Source organism: Augochlora pura, chromosome 2 (assembly GCF_028453695.1).
Source record: "Augochlora pura isolate Apur16 chromosome 2, APUR_v2.2.1, whole genome shotgun sequence".
Classification (NCBI taxonomy): domain Eukaryota; kingdom Metazoa; phylum Arthropoda; class Insecta; order Hymenoptera; family Halictidae; genus Augochlora; species Augochlora pura.
This window is the reverse complement of record NC_135773.1, coordinates 14,936,785-14,955,215: the sequence shown is the minus strand read 5'-3', so window position 1 is coordinate 14,955,215 and position 18,431 is coordinate 14,936,785. Positions and strand designations below refer to the sequence as shown.

The window sequence follows — 18,431 nt, the reverse complement described above, 5'->3', positions numbered from 1 at the left end:
TCCAGGGTACACATAACGTAGGGCGAACCCACAAAGCTCTTATATTCCGCGCGTAATGCGATTGGTGCCAATTAAACAGGCTCGTTAGAGCGGCCGCGGGTAGTGCACTATGCGGAGGAGTCGCGACTTTGTAAAAATTCTGCCGCCATCCGGCCGACTTAAAGCGCGTGGAGAACGCTCGCGATACAATTAATTCGCGCATAGAGTCGCGAATGAGGGAAACCCGGGCATAAAACGAAATGCGTCGAGTCCTCCTCGCGCGAAATTAATGAAAAGAAGAAGAAAAAGTTATGCGACCCGGCGGCTGGTGCAGCCTCTCCCACAAAATCGAAATTAATTAGCCCCTTGCAGCATTAACTAGAATGCAGACCTTTATGCAATTTCTCCAACAATGTCCGATTCAAATAATATCGCAATCATCGCGCAATCCTAATCGTTTTTATACTTTCCTCAAAAATTAACACATTTTGCGTTAACATGTAAATGTTTCACGAAAGTAACACTGGGTACCGATAAATGATTTGTTTTCTCTCAGACAACCAGTCAAATGTATGCGACTGTAAATTAACATATGTTAGTATTTAACAAAACGAAGATTGATCACTAATTGCCAATTTGCAGTAATACTGCAGCGAACACAAAAAGATCGCTAGAAAAATTATGTTGACCGCCGATGGCCTTTTCGGTGTTCTTTAGCAGCCGTAAAAGTCGAACGGGAATTTTCAATCGATTGGTTCGGTGTACAATTATATTGGGCGCGCAATTTTAATTCGCTCGTGAAGGTTTAAATGTCAAACTGTTGAGTCGAAATCCCTCGGTGCATATTTCGAATGTTGCGCGAGTGATAGACTCGGAGGAAGTACACCGATAATAGGATGACAACGTGAACAGACAGAGAAAGAGAGCGGAGAGAGAGAGAGAGAGAGAAAGAGGAAAAGAAGAGGAGATACGAATATCACGGTATTGCGAGGGTGCACGTCCGTTGTTTAATCGGGGGAAAAAGGGGGATTCGAGCGACGCGTTACGAGACGTCTCATTGATCCGGGGACGAAATTTTACGCATTGACGGTTTTGTGGCCGTGACTCAGTGAATAACAGCGCGGCTGGACAAAATAGTGCCGCGGTATCGGTGTCGAACTCGCGACGATCCCGGGTTCGCGTGGATGTGAAGGATAAAGGAGAAAGAGGAGGCGGAAGGGTGCGGTAGACATGTTAGAGCTGGAGTGACAAGTCTCACCTTGTCTGAGGGTATGTTGCGCGAACTCATCGTAGATGGTGACGAGAGGGTGTCGTGAGAAATCCAGAGGCCGTCTGTGATCTGACCCACAGCCGTGTTTCCCGAATGGCACAGGTATTAACAAACGGCGACAGCAGCGATAAAGCCAGTGCGACGCACTTACTCGATGAAAACACACTCACGCACAGATCACTATTCCGGGACCATTTCGGCCCGAGCCCTCGCTGCCCGATCACTCACTCCGACACCTGTCGTTACTTGTACATGTCGGGCGCGAAGTATTTGGGTAACATCTTGCAGATAACGAACGGAATACGCTCTCTATGTTTGCACCGCACGCACCCACCGTCCCAGTCCCAGAGCCAAACACATAAAATGGCGAACCCGAGACGATGTAGCCTCCTGGCCAAGCTTTGGTCACAGAGTACGTGATGGACTAGTCGATCCCGTTCGATGCTCTCGACAGGTGGCAGTGGGAGAACTGTTCTCAGCGTTGTCCTCGGCAGTTTTCGGAACCATTCGTGCCAGTGGCGTCCGCGTAGTTTCAATCATAGACTGCGTCGGAGGACAGAAATGAAGCTCGCGTATTTTTCGAGACAAGCTGTTCACAGTCCGCACGCGCGCGCAAAATGTGATCTATGAGTCAGCCATAGACTTTGAATTCGTAACATATGTTATCTACAGTCTACTTTTCTGTTTACAGTTCTAAATTACCGACCCTATATCCAATGCAACTAGAATTAACAACAGTTGTACACAAGCGCATAATCGGATCAGAACCGAAATGTAAATCAAAATTTTAAGATTCATTTAATTGATATATAATTTATATATTTATTACATTTATATGGATTCTCTGGTTGAACTGTCCGAGTTAAATAAATTATAAACGATTCAGTTAATATATTAGTATTGTTATCCAATAGCCAATATTTATGTTAAATAACTCAAATAGTGTGTAAAATTGTTGTAATGTATTTTCTTTAACTTTATAATCATAAGAAATAATAACACGTACGTTCAACATTTAAATTTATATGTCATCTATAATACATTCCAATCGTGTCGATATGCCTTAACTCGGGAACTATCGATAATATAAAGCTCAACACCGAAAGAATGCGAAATTGAGAAATATATTTTTTATACATTGGAAATATAATTTATTTATAGAATGTTGCAGGGAAAAATACTCAAATGGCCTTGGAAAAGATGTAACGTTTTCTACATGTCGAAAAATATAATTTGTGTTTATGGTTCCAAAAGATGAGATCACGAATATCAAAGATTCTAATCATGTTTCGGATCTAGTCAATCACAATTTGCACGTGTGGATAAAGCTTACTGAAAGTGTTGCATAAATGTGAGAGTGTTTCAATGGTGACCTATTATAAGCTGATTTTTCAGAAATGAATAGGAACTAAAACACTAAATCCATAATTGGAAACGTTAATTATTAAAAACATACATTCTTTTATATTTTTTTATTAAAAATAAAACAAAACGTTAACGTTATACAAACTTGTAAATTATTAGTTATTCTTGTATAATTTGTGTACGTATTTCTTAGACAATTCTATTATATTTTATTGTCATGACTTTTTAAACAAATGAATGAATATTGATTTCAGTTACCGTATTGTGGACAGTACTTTATGCTAGTGGTGCATTAATTTATCGCATAACCTCGTCGAACATTTTGGAATTTTGACAGTTCGCGAATGGTAGATTACATTGCTTTCGCATTGACTTATATGTGATTCGAGAATTATGTTTAAAATTATATGTTTCATGTGTATTTGACGCACAATGCAATATCTGTGATAAGCATTTTATGAGAGTAGGTAAAAAAATGTCCGCAATTATAGATGATAAAGTGGTCGCAGGAGCACAATCCGCAAATGTTGTCAAAGAAGATCCCATTGTTGCTCTGACGGTATATGCATACAAATTTCATTTTAATATTTCAGTAATGAACAAGTTTGTTGTTTATTAAAATTTATTCGTCTATTCTATCTTACCACTTTCTTCGAATTGTTATAGGAGAAAGTAAATGCACTGTATTTTTTTCGAGACCATTATTTTGAAAATCGTCCTATCGAAGAAGCAATTAAAAAGAATGGTGACATAGAAAAAGAAATGAAAGATACATTAAATAAGTTTGATGAATGCAAAGGATATGAAATTGACGGGTCACGAGCAAGATATTACTATCTAAAAGGAAAGGCCTTAAATGTTACAGAATGTTTTATACCTCAAGCAGAAGAACTATTAACTAAAGCAGTAAAGTTAGAGCCTAATTTAATTGAAGCATGGAATGAATTAGGTGAATGTTATTGGAAGAATGATGATATTCAACAAGCAAAAAACTGTTTTGTTGGTGCTTTACGCCATGTAATATATTCATACATTCTATATTTTCTTATTTCTACTCATATGCATTGGAATTACAAGACAATAATGTATTTTGCAGGGTAGAAATAAAGTATCTTTACGAAGTCTATCTATGGTTCTTAGACAGGAACCAGTTTCTAATACTGAGCAACGAATACAAAATATACAACAAGGAATGGAGTATGCGAAAGAAGCAGTTAGTCTAGACACAACAGATGGTATTTCCTGGGCAATTTTGGGAAATGCCTATTTGTCTTCCTTTTTTACAGTAGCACAAAATCCTGCAACATTACGTTGTTGTATTTCAGCTTACCTGCAAGCGGTAAGCTTGAATACTAATGTATCCATAATTTTCCAATTCTATCATTTAACAGTGTGAAAAATTTAATTTCAGGAAAAAGATATTGTAGCGGGAAGTAATTCTCATTTATTTCATAATAAAGCAGTGGTGTGTATTTTATAGTCTTTAAATACTCCATATAAATTAATATTTTTACTTATATGAATAAATAATTACATCAGGCTTTAAAATATCAAGAAGAGTACTGTGCAGCATTAAAATCATTTGAAAGAGCAATGTTACTAGATCCAATATGGGACACGCCACGCACTAAAAGAGATGAATTATTACAATATTTAAAAGATGTACAAAATTTAGTGAACAATAATGGAAGAGTAAAACCAAAGAGATTGTACCAAATGATACGGGTATCTAAAATTCTTAAAAAATTATGACTGTCATAAATTCTATACATTGTGTACATTCCATTGTTTAAGATTGTAGAAAATTTAGTAAGCTTAATGTATGACTTTGGTACATATACATATTTATAGGTTTCTGATTAACTGTAGGCATTGGATGTTAAACATTTGGGACCATACAAAGGTGGCTCTTTCACATCTGGTCAAAAAACTGTGAAACTAGAGTTAACAATGCTGAAAGATTTAACGGCTGGAGTTAATCCAGAAAAAGTGGTATTTGGAAAAGTCGTATGTTGGATACAAGATACAGATTGTGTACCTTTGTAAGTGTATTTTGTATCATTTAAAGAAAAAAAAATGATTAATAAGAAATAGTATTTATTACCTTAATTAATAAATACATAACTTTTCAGCGCATTTTGTCTGGTTGACGAGGAGAAAACGTGTATAGCTGTAACAGTATATAATTTGGCTAAGGGTCGTGGAGTTACTGTAGGAGATTCTGTGGCTCTACCTGAACCTTTTGTTATCCACCAAAAGTTTTCTTACCTTAACAATGTAGGTGTAACAGAAGAACACATTGTTGGGGTACTAAAGTTAGAAGTAACTATTATGTGTATTTTTCAGGACTTTGATTTCAAGTCTATACGAGTTGAAACACCAGTTATATTGGTTGTCAATGGCAGAAAACTAGGTAGAGAGCAGCAAGCCTCTGCGAAATTCCATACTTTTAAAAAGACGGATTGAGCACAAATTTTCAAAAATTGATAGTGAGACAGTCGACACTCAGCTATTTCTGTAACTTGAATGCGAATGAGTGACGACGGCAGATACGATATTTGAACTTTAAACTCAAGTATTATTACATTCATAGAATTAGATTATCTTACCACAGTCAATATTGCCAAGGATTGGAATATATTTACTTGCATTGTTAAGCGTTTGCTTTGGAGAATATCGTTCAAGTTACATACAATTAAATTTTTAAAAACGTTTTACATAGTTTGTTTTCTACATGATAGTTCACGTGACGTAAGTATTGTTATGTTTTGTTTATGTTATGCTAACTCACGAACAAATCTCAAGGACCTGAAATATTTTACACAAGAAATCATTTGAATAATTCTTTCATTCGCAACATGACGCCATTTTGTTTTGACAGTAAATTATTTTATCTGCAAGATTTTATCAAAAATGATAAAGTAAGGTTCTCAGGTCCCATCTTTAAGTGTCGATTGTATTATAATTTATACAAAGTACAGTTGAATTACATATAAAAATACTGATTTTACGATAGACTTTCGTGAACTTTTCAATCACGAAATAACATTCTCTTCAATGCTATCAGTATAAAACATCTTATAAAATTTATTTTGTGCTCTCACTACTTTTATCGAAGCTAGTTTGTTGTACGAGGGGAGACGAGAAAAACATTAAAGGTAGACTAACACATGACATTTCATTTTCAATTAAACTAACTTAATCGTAAGTTTCATTCATCAGTCATCTCATCGTGCCAATCAAATCAATTTTGACTATGTAAGGAAAATACACACTAACATTCTCTTTACTCGTACTCAGTATTTTTAATGATTTATTTTAATTCTACTAGAAACGTCTATGGCTTCTTAAACCTCGAATCACGTTTCGTATATATTTACTTTCCCATGATTGGTTCGTCGACGAAACTTCACCTAACTCGCGAAGAATAGTCAAATTCAACACAAAAGAGAAAAAGATCGCGAGTCTTGTTTCTTCGTCTATTGAATTACCCTCCAGGATAACCGAATTAAAGCAAAACACATACTCTTTAGAACATAACAATAACTTCAAGAAACAAGACGTCGCTTATTTTTCAGTCAAGACACTTTTGCGAAAATGCTTGTGATATATTTAAACGTTTGTATAAAAATGTTTTCTATTATCGATTATAATAATAAATACTTATTTATAACAACACGACAGTTGGCCGTTTTTCTCTACATCCTAGTAATCCGTTCGACGGAGAACGATAGTGAACTTTCAAAGTGGATCTCGATTCCCGACGATCCGGAGCTATGATCATCTCTGAGCTGCAGATGATTGGTCCTCGTTGAAAGTTATTGACGCGTCCTTCACCGTTTGCTTCCTTTCGCAAACACGTGGACGCATAGTGCTTCTCCACGTGGATCAAATCACGCGAGTGAAACGAAGCCGCACCGGCTGTTTCTTCGTTTCCTTTCTTTCCACGTAGGTACAGGTCCTCACATATTCACTTCCCATAACTTAAAGTAATTGTCGATCACCTCGAGGAACCATTCGCGGCGCTGAGTGTCGTTGAAGACCGGAGCCAGCGTTCGCAATTGCAGCTGCAACAGTGCCTCGTTGCCTAGAAGTTCGTCCAGCTGCTTCAATAGCATCGCATCTCCGTGTAGTTTCAGTAAGCTGGCATGTGAAAATATGTAATATTGATTGCGGAGCCGTTCCACCGCCCATGCTTCAATTGTACGGTTTCCACTCGCAGCTTGGATAACACCGATGTGTTTGGCGTACCATGGCGAGAAGTAATGGCTTAACTCAAGATTCGACAGGTTCGCTACCCCACGTGTCTTCAAACGCTCTTTTATGCGCAAATAAGCTTGGGGCGTGTAGACGAATACCTGGAACATTAATTTTATTCATTATTCATTATCTCTAGAAAACACAGAAGAAAGTATCTAAGAAGAAATTACTCAAGCTATGCAGGAGTGGAAGGAACGAGGCGAGAAGGACGCGACATAATGGATATATTAGACTTGTAAAATAAAATCACATTCCTAACTATGAGATTTGCAATCTCTAGCATCGCGTCAATTTTTTAATGTTAAGAAAAAGCAAAATAAACAACAAAAATGAAATACAGAAATAGATAGAAAAAACATAGACATTTGTTAGGTTTTATCACCTTGTGTCATCTAAACTAGAACCATTATACTAGAATTTTATGTATTTATGAAAAGATGAAGTGGGTGATATAAAAAAAAGCAATAAATACACTAAAGATATTCAAGATAATTTTAAATATTTATATTCTATTTTTGTGATTGATATAGAAAGTTTTCATTTTGCTTCATCATCCATGCTTCTGTCAATAGTTCTTCTTTCCTTCAATACATATCATCAATACGACATCTTTTAAATTACCTTCCCTTAAGCGATGTATTTTAAAATAAATTTCTCATTACAATTGCAAATAAACTGTGGATAAACATATTGATTGCGGTATCTGGATTTGAAAATAAATCTATACGCTTACATGAATTTTTTCCGTTTCTATATCATTCAATTTTCTTTGATTTTGTAGAATTTCTATTGTGACCTTTCAACAGTCAACTTGTTGATAAATTAATACTGGTATTTCTTTTCTTTAAATACAGTTTCGAAGATTAGCATAATGTAAAGGTTCTTAATAATACATAAATTATGTGTACGTGTACGATTAAGTGAATCATTTCAAACTCATTTTTGTATGCGTTTGTGACTTCTTGTTATAGTTTAATACGAAAAAGCACTCCAAGTAATAATAAATTTCTATAATATAAGTATCCATTAACATCAAGTGTTGCGAATATTCTTAGAACGACTTGTTAGAGGATATGCTGAGGCAATAAATTTCAAGTACCTATCAATCTCATCTCTTTCATAAGACGTTTAAGGATATAAAGTGATCATTATCACATGCAGGAATAACTACGCAGGCTTCGAAGATCCGTGTCGAATATAAGAAAATTATCGTAAAGTCCAACATTTCCACGGTATCTGTCCCTGCCGACAAGGACATATATATAATTAAGAAAATATCGGGCTCTTAAGCTACAACGTCGTGAATTTCAATTAGGTAACTTATGTAACCCTAGCCGAACTCAAGTGCGATGATGCAAAGTATTGCAGACACTATAAACCGAGCACAGCACCTACCAGAATCGTTCGACGATGGAAGATAAACATTTCGATTAACAATTCGCATCCCATCTAAATCATGTTGTGCTTTTCTTTGTGCAACCCAATGACGATCCTTCGAAACGGCCCCTACCAAAACTGAAACATTAGTGTCCGAACTTCGTTGAGAAATAATTTAGTTTGAACGCTAGTTTAGTCCGTACAATTGTTAAATATTAATGTTTTAGAAATTGAAAATTATGGCAGAGTCGTATTTAAATCTCACCGATTGCAAAACAATACATAAGACATTCGCAATGGTATGTGTTTTGAAACAAGAGACCCAAGACACGTTGATATATAACCCCTTGCCTTACAATTTAATTCCAAGGTTCTTTATTCAATCTTTGCATTATTCTTTATTCGCTTAAAAAGTGTATGGAGAGTTCGTGTAAGAAACATTTGGATGAGTAACTTGAAAAATGTCATGACGTCAGCAAGTTTGCATTCGAAACCTATGATGTCATCTGATATTATTTGACAACCATTTGTAAAATAATAATTATGGAGTTCTAAATGTAAATAAAATTAAGGGGACAAAAATATGAACTTTGTAAATTCTATTTCTATACAACAAGATTAGTAAAAAGAAATTCGAAAATTAAAACTGCAAGCACTTGTTAATACTAATAACATATCGAAATTGAAAAATGGGCTTAACAAATGTGATTCTCTCTACATATACACGTAAACATAATATATTCATGTTAGCTACATATTTAAAAACAAAAAATTTTTAAAAATTTATTCTCTAAACAATATATTACATGTCTTCTCTGAAAAAGTAAGCTATGGTTACGTTTCTACTTTAAACTAAATCTACTGTAACCGATATACAAAATAATTTACTGTAGAAATCAATATATAGATAAAACCTAATACTGTAACTAAGTAACTGATCTACAGGTTTTATGCTCCTAATTAATCTCTTTGAAGATCATATTCAGCCGTTTACACTCAAAATTAATCCTTCTTCAGGTCTTATTTACTTTTCCATAGATCAAATTCATCCTTCTACAACTAAAATTTACCACGACAGTTATTAGTACAATTTACATTCAATTTCTAAATTAAATAGGAATTTTGTTACAAACAATTTTATTACGAAAAAGTGAATGTGATTTGCAGAAAGTTGAATGGAACTTGTAAAAGGATTAATTTAATGTACAAAATGGTAATTCATGTCATTCTGGTTAAACCTTCGACAGCTAAAGACTCATAATAAGATATAATAAAGTGGCGCAGATACTGATAATAAAAATCAATATTTTGAAAACATAAAGAGATAAATTCACCATTATTTTTTTTAATATTAATATAATATTATAAATCATTTACCACCATTTTCCTCTGTATATGCAACTTCATCAATGAATATGGAAGACGTACATATACGCCCTCGGATTCTATCAATACAAAATGCGTAAATAATTTTACTTATACTTTTGTAATGCGAAACAGTCAGCCGCGGCAACTACACACGTGTATTGACATGTTGATCCGCGCGAAACCGTGTAATAATCAAAGGGTTATCTCGAATACTCAGTCTCACCGTATTAAAAATTTTCCTTCCCAATATTTCAAGTAAACCCCGTCCATTGAATTTGAAACAAAGTACAACGAATAATTGACAGACACGTATGAGCATTTTCCAAACGCTGCTAAGAAAGCCCAAAGGACTGGAACATGCTCGATTCGAATGCGTTATCAGATGAGAATGATCAGATATCCAGCCTCACCTGGTACAAAGAATTGCCCGTCACATAGGAAGCGATGTAGTGCGAGCCGAAGTTTTTGATGAATCGGACAACGCTGTCGGTGTCGCCAACCGTAACGTTCTTCGTTTCCCTGTAGACGGCCTCGTCGAGGATCATCGACTCCGCCGTGCCAGCCAGCTTCTGGTTTTCCCGGAACCTGGCGACGCGCACCAGAACGTAACAATGCTCGCCGGTGATGAAGGAGGCGTTGATGCCCAGATGCCGAGCGATGGCAGCCTTCGACCAGCTGCCGGTGAACGCCCGCCACGGTCTCTCGAGTCTTTCGAAGGTGAAGTCCCGGAAGTAGGCTTGCAGAAGTTGCCGGATGCTGTCGCAGAACTCCATGTGGAAGTCACCGTCGAAGAACGCGGTCTGCTGGCGTTGTCTGCTCGCCGCCGGGACCGGATTCGTGAAAACGTCCAACGTCGGCTCCCGGAATATCCAGGTGTCGGTGTCGTTTCTGGGTAACACTCTCATGCTGATGCTCAGGTAGCCGTATCGGCTGAAGATATTTACGGCGCCGCCGAGACGAGGCCCCTGCGACCCGTCGCTGACCCGCGTTCCCACCAACAACGCGAGTATCCACGCTAGGACCAAGAATCGCGCTCGTGACCACATCTCTCGCAGCTGCCTGTGGCGGTACCACCTGGAACAAGAAAAAGCTTGCTTTCAAACTGGTATAGGATGTTTTCACGCAATCTGTTAACCGTGACCACCTCCTGGGCTCGCTGGTCACCGGTGTCCCGCGGCCTTACGAGCCTCGTTGATAATCTAACTCACTGCTCCGACGACTATCGCGCGAACATTAAACTGCTATAAATCTTAACGTTCCTCGATCGAACGTACGCTGTTGGGAACAGTGTTCATTGAAGATAGAATTCCTTGAAATAAATCTCTTGCGTCTAACTAAAAGACGCATCGAGGCGTTGATGTATTGAGACACGATCAGTTTCTGTATAATAACGAGTAGATTGCAGATTTTATGTATTCATAGGGACAATTAGTACCACGAATGGAAAACTAGAAATATTTGAAGAATTTAAAATTACCGTCACATTAAATTCAACTTGATAAAAGTAATAATAAAGACGATTTTTAGTTTGCTAAGAGATCCATGGTCTGATGATGAGTTATAATGATAATATAGAGCTAAATATAAAATTGAAATGAATTAAACAACTTCTATTGTACGACTTTGTAGACACAATAAAACAATAACATTTTTGTTTCGACTTCTTTTCAATATCAATTCAGATATCACATCGAAATATTGAAAATTTTTCAAGGGTTGTTTTATGACGTTTGTATTTTTAGGCATAACTTTACTATCGCAAAGTTTTATAATATTCGACTTTATGGGTTCACAAACGTACCTTGTAAATAGAAATGTTATTTCAGGCCAAAGTAAGTAAAGGTGAAGTAAATACAGGGGCAAAATAAATGTAAACTTTTCTTTTATTTACGAATAGTTCCGCAGTCATGAAGAAAACCTCACGATAAGACATTAGTAATAAAGATAATTTCAAAAATTACCTCTTCTTAATATATATCTACCGAAGATGATATGCACAACACTCTCCTTAGACTCCTGATCATTTGTTACAAACGTTCATCACTTCGATAACGACAGTCACACTCCGCTAATCAGTGGTGAAATGATCATTACCGAAAGAGAAGCCTACCACCGCGTGGCTATCCTAATGAGACACCTTCCACGATATCAGATGACCGAAGACAGTTCTTTCGTACGGTAGATGCGTTCTCCGTTCCCAGTTCACAGTGTCTGTTAGCGCCTGGCGAATGCACGCGTGCATACGCGATGCAACTTGCTGCCGGTAGATAGCCCCGAGTAATCTCGTTTTGTAGGTCTAGGTGGTACGTTCTCGAGGCACATGCACGAGGCAGCATGCGACCTTCATCCCCACCTGATCGCCGGACGAATACCTTGGTCTATCAACGTCCCCCCTGGTCACCCTTCGGAGAAAGGATTCCCACGGATACAAGTTGATACAGGATTTTCAACATCTCTTATCGTTCCGAAATTCCGCGATTTCGGAAGAAGCTACTAAAGTTGTTCGATCGTCTCTCGAGGAAGCGATCTGCTCGATAAGTTCGATCGCGTGCTAGCAAGTCTGTTACATATTGATAAACGTCCGGGTGACGCGATTGATTGCTATGCACGTCGACTGCGATTTATGTGCCAGTCGGTATTAACGGTATTGCTTGAAGTGGACTGTGTCCATCCGGTCGCGGTGTTCATCCAGACACATGTGTCCAAAAGGGCGAATAACTTCGTACATTTCCGCGTCGTCTCCGCGCGAGTCATGCGATGCAGATCGGATAATTTTTTGCCTAAATCCATTAATATCCGATTAGAATAGTCGAGGGTGAGCTATTTAAACTCCTCACGGCCTCTCTTTCCTCCGAGAAGTGTTCCAAGATCAAGGTTCTGGAGCAGGCATCGTTGAACGACGCCGTTAATGCGTGTTCACCACTCAAGCATACGAAGGTTGCCCCAGGCCCTTGGACTTCTTCCAACCTGGCAATCGTCTTGGCGTCGCAATTGTTTCACCTTGTTGCGCCGCTGCTACGGGTACACTGTCGCTCGGCGATTACTTGTTGAGCATGGCTTTCTGTCTCGGAGGCCCCCGAGAATTACACGGTTGCCTCGGTCAGTGGTTTCGCTGGATAGGTTTGCGGTAATCGTTGCTACTTCCCGCACTGGAGTTCGTGATCCGAACATTGCCAGGAAATTTCGTCTATTTCCATCTCGTTTCGCGAGCCTCTTACCGATTTAACGACTGATTACGTTATCACGTACTATTCCACTTGTACTTTTAATAGTATACGGCGGACCTTTATGTAAAATGGAAATGTGCATCAATTGCAAAAAACAGGAACTGCATAAACGTTTATTCCCGTCTTGAATAATTTCAATGAGTCATAAGAAATATAATTGAATCGATTTTGTATAATAGTGTCACTGTTTCGTGTATCATTTATTTATACAATGCACAACATCCGCAAGCTATTTATTAGTCTTATTATTACTATTATTATTTACCATTATTGTTGCTGTTAGTAATATGTCTACGTTCAAGCTAACATCGTATCACGTCTTCGTTTACGTTTTGTACAACTCAGCTTAAATGAAGTCTGACGAACACATTCTTAACACTAAACCTACCATGCGGATCAAAATGACCGGTCTCCCAATTTTTATTTTTAAATTGTTGAAATTGAAACGACAATTCTTAATTGTACAAATGTTCTTTTGATCGTCTTGGACATTTTTCCTTTCTCTGACACTGATGTAAGATGCACAGTAATTATTGATTCATTAAATTGTGTTCATTGATTTTGTTCCTCTGTTGAAACTCTATAGGTTTAGATACTTTTTAATTATAGATACATTACACGTAAAGTGTTTACATAAATAATAGTAAGGCTATGAATTTATGACAATATGGATATTGCCACATTATTTTTAATACCTTACTATTATCAATACATATTCGTTCACATGACGAAAATTCGTCATTTCGCAAACAATCGCTAATATCCAAATGATGAAAATTATATCCTAATTTTTACTATCACTAAAAACTATATGATATTAATTATATGATACGATATAATTATGTTATTAATTATAACCATCACTGAAAAATATATGATATTTAACAAATTACGTTGTTTTTATATAGATCATATTATTTCTACGAATAGTTCAAAAAATGCCGGTATTTTGTGAATGGCGGTGCAAACAATTACCAAACAAGTACGTGTCAAGAAACGATTGAACGAATTTCTTTGTTAAATTTTAATAATCATGACGGAAAGTCGGAATAAATTCTGTCTTGTCATTGTTGTAAGCAATACGCGTTATATACTTTTAGTAACTTGAATATAAATTAATATATCATTGTTTAAATCGTAGCCGTTAGCGGAGTGTTTTTCCCTGACGTGATTTCTATGCTTATTGTGCCGCATGACTCCCGGGTGGTGCTTTTCAAGGGGAGTCCGCGAGCTAATAATAGTAGATATGCCGTATATATAAACCGATATAGAACGATAAAACCGTACTGATATGCTTGATTTCGGTTAAAATTCGCAAAGTGTACACCGTTGAAAGTCAAATCCGGTGGACACGTTAGAATATTTCGAACACGAGCGGTGGCGTCACACCGCCGAAAGAGAGCAACGATATTAGGACAAGCGAGATAGATATACGTGACAGTCAGCGCCGCGTGTCGGCTAATCAGAATAGCACGACATTAGCGCAGCTGACTGCGAACAGTCACAATTGAACAGTCTGGAGAGATGGTTGAGAAGATAGTCTGGAGAACACATTCGAGTACAGTTAGCAGACAGTGTCTCGCTGCGAATCGAATGTGACTATTTCTCCATAGACTCACTCCCGCTATCTTGAGAGCAGGTTAGAGCGGAGCACCCATTACTGCCATGATTCGAACATGCAAGTCTTTCGATAGTTAAATTCTCCGGGGAGTCACAAATTAACAGTCACCAGAGAAGATTGAGAAGATAGTCGGGAGAAACCACTCGAGTGCAGTTAGCAGACAGTGTCTCGCTGCGAATCGTACGTGACGATTTCTCCATCTACTCACTCACGCTATCTTGAGAGCAAGTTCGAGCGGAGCACAAATTGCTACTGATTTCCGAACAATAAGTCTTTCAATAGAAAACTCTGAGGAGACAAGTTACATTACGTCTTGAAAACCAGCTCGTCCAGTACTCTTAACGCAGTTGAAGACCAGCTAGGACGAATTTAACGTACGTGGCTGAAGAGTTGTTCAGGTACCCTGTTCTCTGAGTGCCCGTACCAGTTTCCCCGTTCTACGGCAGTATTGCCGAACGGAGGACCTGGAGTAATCTGCTGTCTCGCCGTGCGTGGAGTGACCCGGACCATTGTCTGTCTCCTACGCGTATACGGCAACTCTAGCTAGCCTGTCGACGTTGAGAACGTTCCTGCACCTCCGTCGACGCAACTTGGATCCGCCTTCCTTTATTCCGCCTCAGGCACCGCCTTAGAGTGCCTTGTTGAGCGGTGAAGGTTGAGTTCCACTCAAAGTGGGACACTAGAGGACAGTCGACGTCGAGAAAGTTCATACGAACACCTCCGTCGACGGAGCTCGGCACCACCTTCCTCGAGCCGGCATCGGGCACCCGAGTGCTTTGTTGAGCGGCGAAGGTCGTGTCAAGCCCTCAAGCGACACCCGCCTGAAAAACTGCCTCGGGCACCATCTTAGAGTGCGTTGTTGAACGGTCAGGCCGGTGAAGCTACGGTTACGCCCGTCCCTAAGCTGCCAGGGTGACGGATAGAAGCACTCCTGTGCAGTGGACGCTGGCGGATACCGTCGAGTGCTCGGCCCGGCCCCTTCGACCTTCTCATTTACGTAGCTAGCACGTAAGGTTGGAAGAAGGGCGGCTACCAAACGCCGTAAAAGCCACTGATCGGCCTCTCCCCCGGAAAGCACAGGTGGAGCCTTACAACCTCCACCGAGTTGCACTTCGGGCTTGAGCAGCTAAAACTCCTGCAGCCAAAAAGCGACACCCGCCTGCTGCTATAAACCGCCTCAGGGACGAATAGATGCACTGTGTGCGGTACAGGCATGTGAAGCTCCAGTTACGCCCGTCCCTATGCTGCCAAGGTGACGAATAGAAGCATTCTTGTCCAGCGGACGTTGGCGGATACCGTCGAGTGTCCGGTCCAGCCTCTTCGACCTCCTCGCCATTTATGACGAATAGTAGCATAACGTGAGGTTGGAAGAAGGGCAGCTACTCAACGCCGTTAAAGACTGTTCGATCGGCCTCATCCCCGGTAAGCACAGGTGGAGCCTTACAACCTCCACTGAGTTGCAATCCGGGCTTGAGCAGCTAAAACTCCTGCAGCCGTCGCCGATTGCACCTTGGTTTAAACCTGCACGCCTCAGCCGTTGCAGAGTGAATCAAGGTTTGAATCCGCGCGTCTGCCACCGACGTATTCCTTTCAACGGGAATCGCCGATTTACATACAGTCCACTACACCCCCTGCGCTACGCAGCGAGGTAGAGCGTTTCCTCCTCCGATCGCACGAGCATCGTTGCGAGGAGCGTGAGGAAATTAAGAAACAGATACGATAGTCGTCGTAACACAAAGTTGATTATTCGTATTTTGTTCAGTTATAGGCGCCCGAGGAACTAACGTTTAGAACCACACCCGGAGCCTACACCTTCGACGAGCACCAAGTTGTACCATTTGGACTGGGAAATAATTAGAGGCTAGTTCTTTTCAGGACTCGCGAAGGATATTTAGATACTGTTAAAGATTAATTTCTCCTTACTCTGATCCACATCCCTCATATCTGGACCGACTAGAAAGAGCGGTGGTTTCGAACCACGAACCACAAACACTTTTTTAACAGTAATAAGTATAATAGTGTGTGAATTTCTAATATTTTTTATTTTGTATATTTTATATTTGCCGGGGCTTATTCTATTAAATTCCTGTGTTAGAAATGGGATTTTCATAAGTTAAATAAATAAAATAAGTAACATACTATTTAACTTGAACAACAGGAGTGTCACCCATATTTGGGCCCTTTCAGAAGCGTACGTGTCACCCAGTTATGGGTGACACAGCGACGAACGTGTGAAAGCAAGGCTTGCCCTATCTAACCACCGATTTCTCATTCCCTGTATTTTTTTTATATAGATTCAGAAAAAACAAGGTGATTTTCATATTCTCTCGACTAGAATCCAATTTAGGAGACTTCCAGCATAATTAGATAAACCAACTGTATTGTAAATAAAATTTATGCTTTTTATTCTTAAAAGACGCGTGACTTTACCAATAGCTTCGACCAGTATTCGTAACACTATTTGAAAATAACAGGTTTAAACCAAAATATGGACCGTTTATTTTTAAAGTGGTACAAGTCCATTTTCCGTTGTTTCGAGAAAATTAAAGATTAGTATATATTAGTCAATTAGAAGATATAAATTAATTCTATCAAGTCTGGCAGTGTTTCTACTAATTTATCAATTTGTAACTTGATTATATAATTGCTTTTAGGCGAATTTAACTCAAGTGATATATATTTATATTTTCGTAATTGGTCAGTTATAAAAATCATTTAACTTGAACCATGACTTATTAAATATTACTTATAAAATGTTGTTTTACCGAATTTTGTTTATAAATAATAAGAAGAAATAAAATGGGAGTATTATTTTTTATTTTATACGTTAATTATATTTATTATATTATATATTATAGTTATATATTATATTTATTCTTGTCCTAGTTTCTCCGTAACTTCTTTCATTGGTTAATTTTAAATCGAACAAAGCATTGACATTTATTAAGATATTAATCCTTTACACTCGAGTGGCAGCTCTGCGGCGCCATTAAAATTGTTGTAACACTTTTAAAATTATTTTTATAAATATCACCAAAGCTCAGATTTAAAAAATTGTTGGAAGTGTAAATGTATATGAGTCACGATTGTGATGTCACGAAAATGACTTTAAATTTGCAAATAAAATGGCTTCGAGTGCAAAGGGTTGAATATGAACTATTTATAAATAAAAAGTTTACACTAAATTAATCACAAATTACGTGACAATACTTTCGAAATGAATGTGATCCAAACGTCTTTGTAATAACTGCGATCATGTCAAGAAAGAGCTGCATAACAGCAATCTAATTACGATGATACAGAAGAATAGAAATGAGAGAGCGACTGTTCCGTCCCGAAGACGGAAACACCTGGAGTTTCGGTCGATGGGGTTTATGACACGGACGCGAGGAAGGTTATTTTTGTGAAGAAGGCTTTTTCTACATCTTGCAATCAGACGCATGTTAATTTCATTACCGCCTTCCTCAATAACCATTACGTGTCATAAAGTTAAAGATTTCTAAGAGAACTGCCTAATTGCATTTTCGAAGCCCACAGCTGGGACGTGCTATAAACCGGGTAATCCGAAGGGTCACTCAAACCGAGTACGCGACGGTACTGCAACCGTCGTAGGCTGACCTGAACGATTCCCGTAGCACTTTTTGGCGTTGTAAATTCTATACAACGAAACACGCTCACAGTGCGACAAGAGGATGTCGCCGCGTTAAAGAAGGCACTGATTGGTACTCTACAGCAATCGGCAAAGGCCAATCAGTGCCCTTCTATCATACCGAAATGCAAATCGCGAGGAAACCCCCAAAAGGCAGAAACGCCTACACCCCCAGACGAATCCCGAGTTCGACGATCGAACGATTCGTCTAAATACACTCTTCTTCAAAACGTCTAAGGAGACACATCGGTCTCAATACTTCGGCACACTGCTAACATACGAACGAAAGTCTCACAAGGAGACTCCGGGAGAACA

At 38.6% G+C, this 18,431-nt stretch overlaps 3 protein-coding genes across 4 annotated transcripts in view; 1 reads left to right on the top strand and 2 right to left on the bottom strand.

The window, feature by feature from the left end:
• Positions 1-1,683, bottom strand: part of Ubl3 (ubiquitin like 3) — a 264,908-nt gene extending 263,225 nt beyond the window's left edge. The window contains exon 1 of the mRNA XM_078186395.1: positions 1,238-1,683. Within this exon, the coding sequence (XP_078042521.1) occupies positions 1,238-1,267 (30 nt within the window). The 5' untranslated portion in view covers positions 1,268-1,683. The remainder of the gene's footprint in view (positions 1-1,237) is intronic.
• An 894-nt stretch (positions 1,684-2,577) lies between these two features.
• On the top strand, positions 2,578-6,295 carry LOC144477227 (tetratricopeptide repeat protein 5). Of its 2 annotated transcripts, XM_078194783.1 has the most exons (9): positions 2,579-2,792; positions 2,869-3,173; positions 3,281-3,631; positions 3,711-3,953; positions 4,026-4,079; positions 4,154-4,339; positions 4,484-4,656; positions 4,747-4,891; positions 4,961-6,295. In XM_078194783.1, the coding sequence occupies exons 2-9, from the start codon at positions 3,072-3,074 to the stop codon at positions 5,078-5,080; spliced, it is 1,374 nt and encodes a 457-aa protein (XP_078050909.1). In that variant the 5' UTR covers positions 2,579-2,792; positions 2,869-3,071; the 3' UTR covers positions 5,081-6,295. The 2 variants fall into 2 exon arrangements, with proteins under 2 accessions (XP_078050901.1, XP_078050909.1); XM_078194775.1 differs by having other exon boundaries at positions 2,578-2,792; positions 4,747-6,295.
• A 149-nt stretch (positions 6,296-6,444) lies between these two features.
• Positions 6,445-18,431, bottom strand: part of Tsl (membrane-attack complex domain containing protein torso-like) — a 54,985-nt gene continuing 42,998 nt past the window's right edge. The window contains exons 2-3 of the mRNA XM_078194796.1: positions 10,030-10,693; positions 6,445-6,972 (exon numbers count right to left, since the gene is read on the bottom strand). Coding sequence (XP_078050922.1) covers positions 6,577-6,972; positions 10,030-10,665 — 1,032 coding nt within the window. The 5' untranslated portion in view covers positions 10,666-10,693 and the 3' untranslated portion in view covers positions 6,445-6,576. The remainder of the gene's footprint in view (positions 6,973-10,029; positions 10,694-18,431) is intronic.

Bases quoted from the DNA above. Each gene is read 5' to 3' on its own strand.
- LOC144477227 (XM_078194775.1), top strand. From the start codon at position 3,072: ATGAGAGTAGGTAAAAAAATGTCCGCAATTATAGATGATAAAGTGGTC. The intron at 3,174-3,280 runs GTATATGCATAC...GAATTGTTATAG, and splicing joins ATCCCATTGTTGCTCTGACG to GAGAAAGTAAATGCACTGTA. The intron at 4,340-4,483 runs GTATCTAAAATT...GATTAACTGTAG, and splicing joins GATTGTACCAAATGATACGG to GCATTGGATGTTAAACATTT.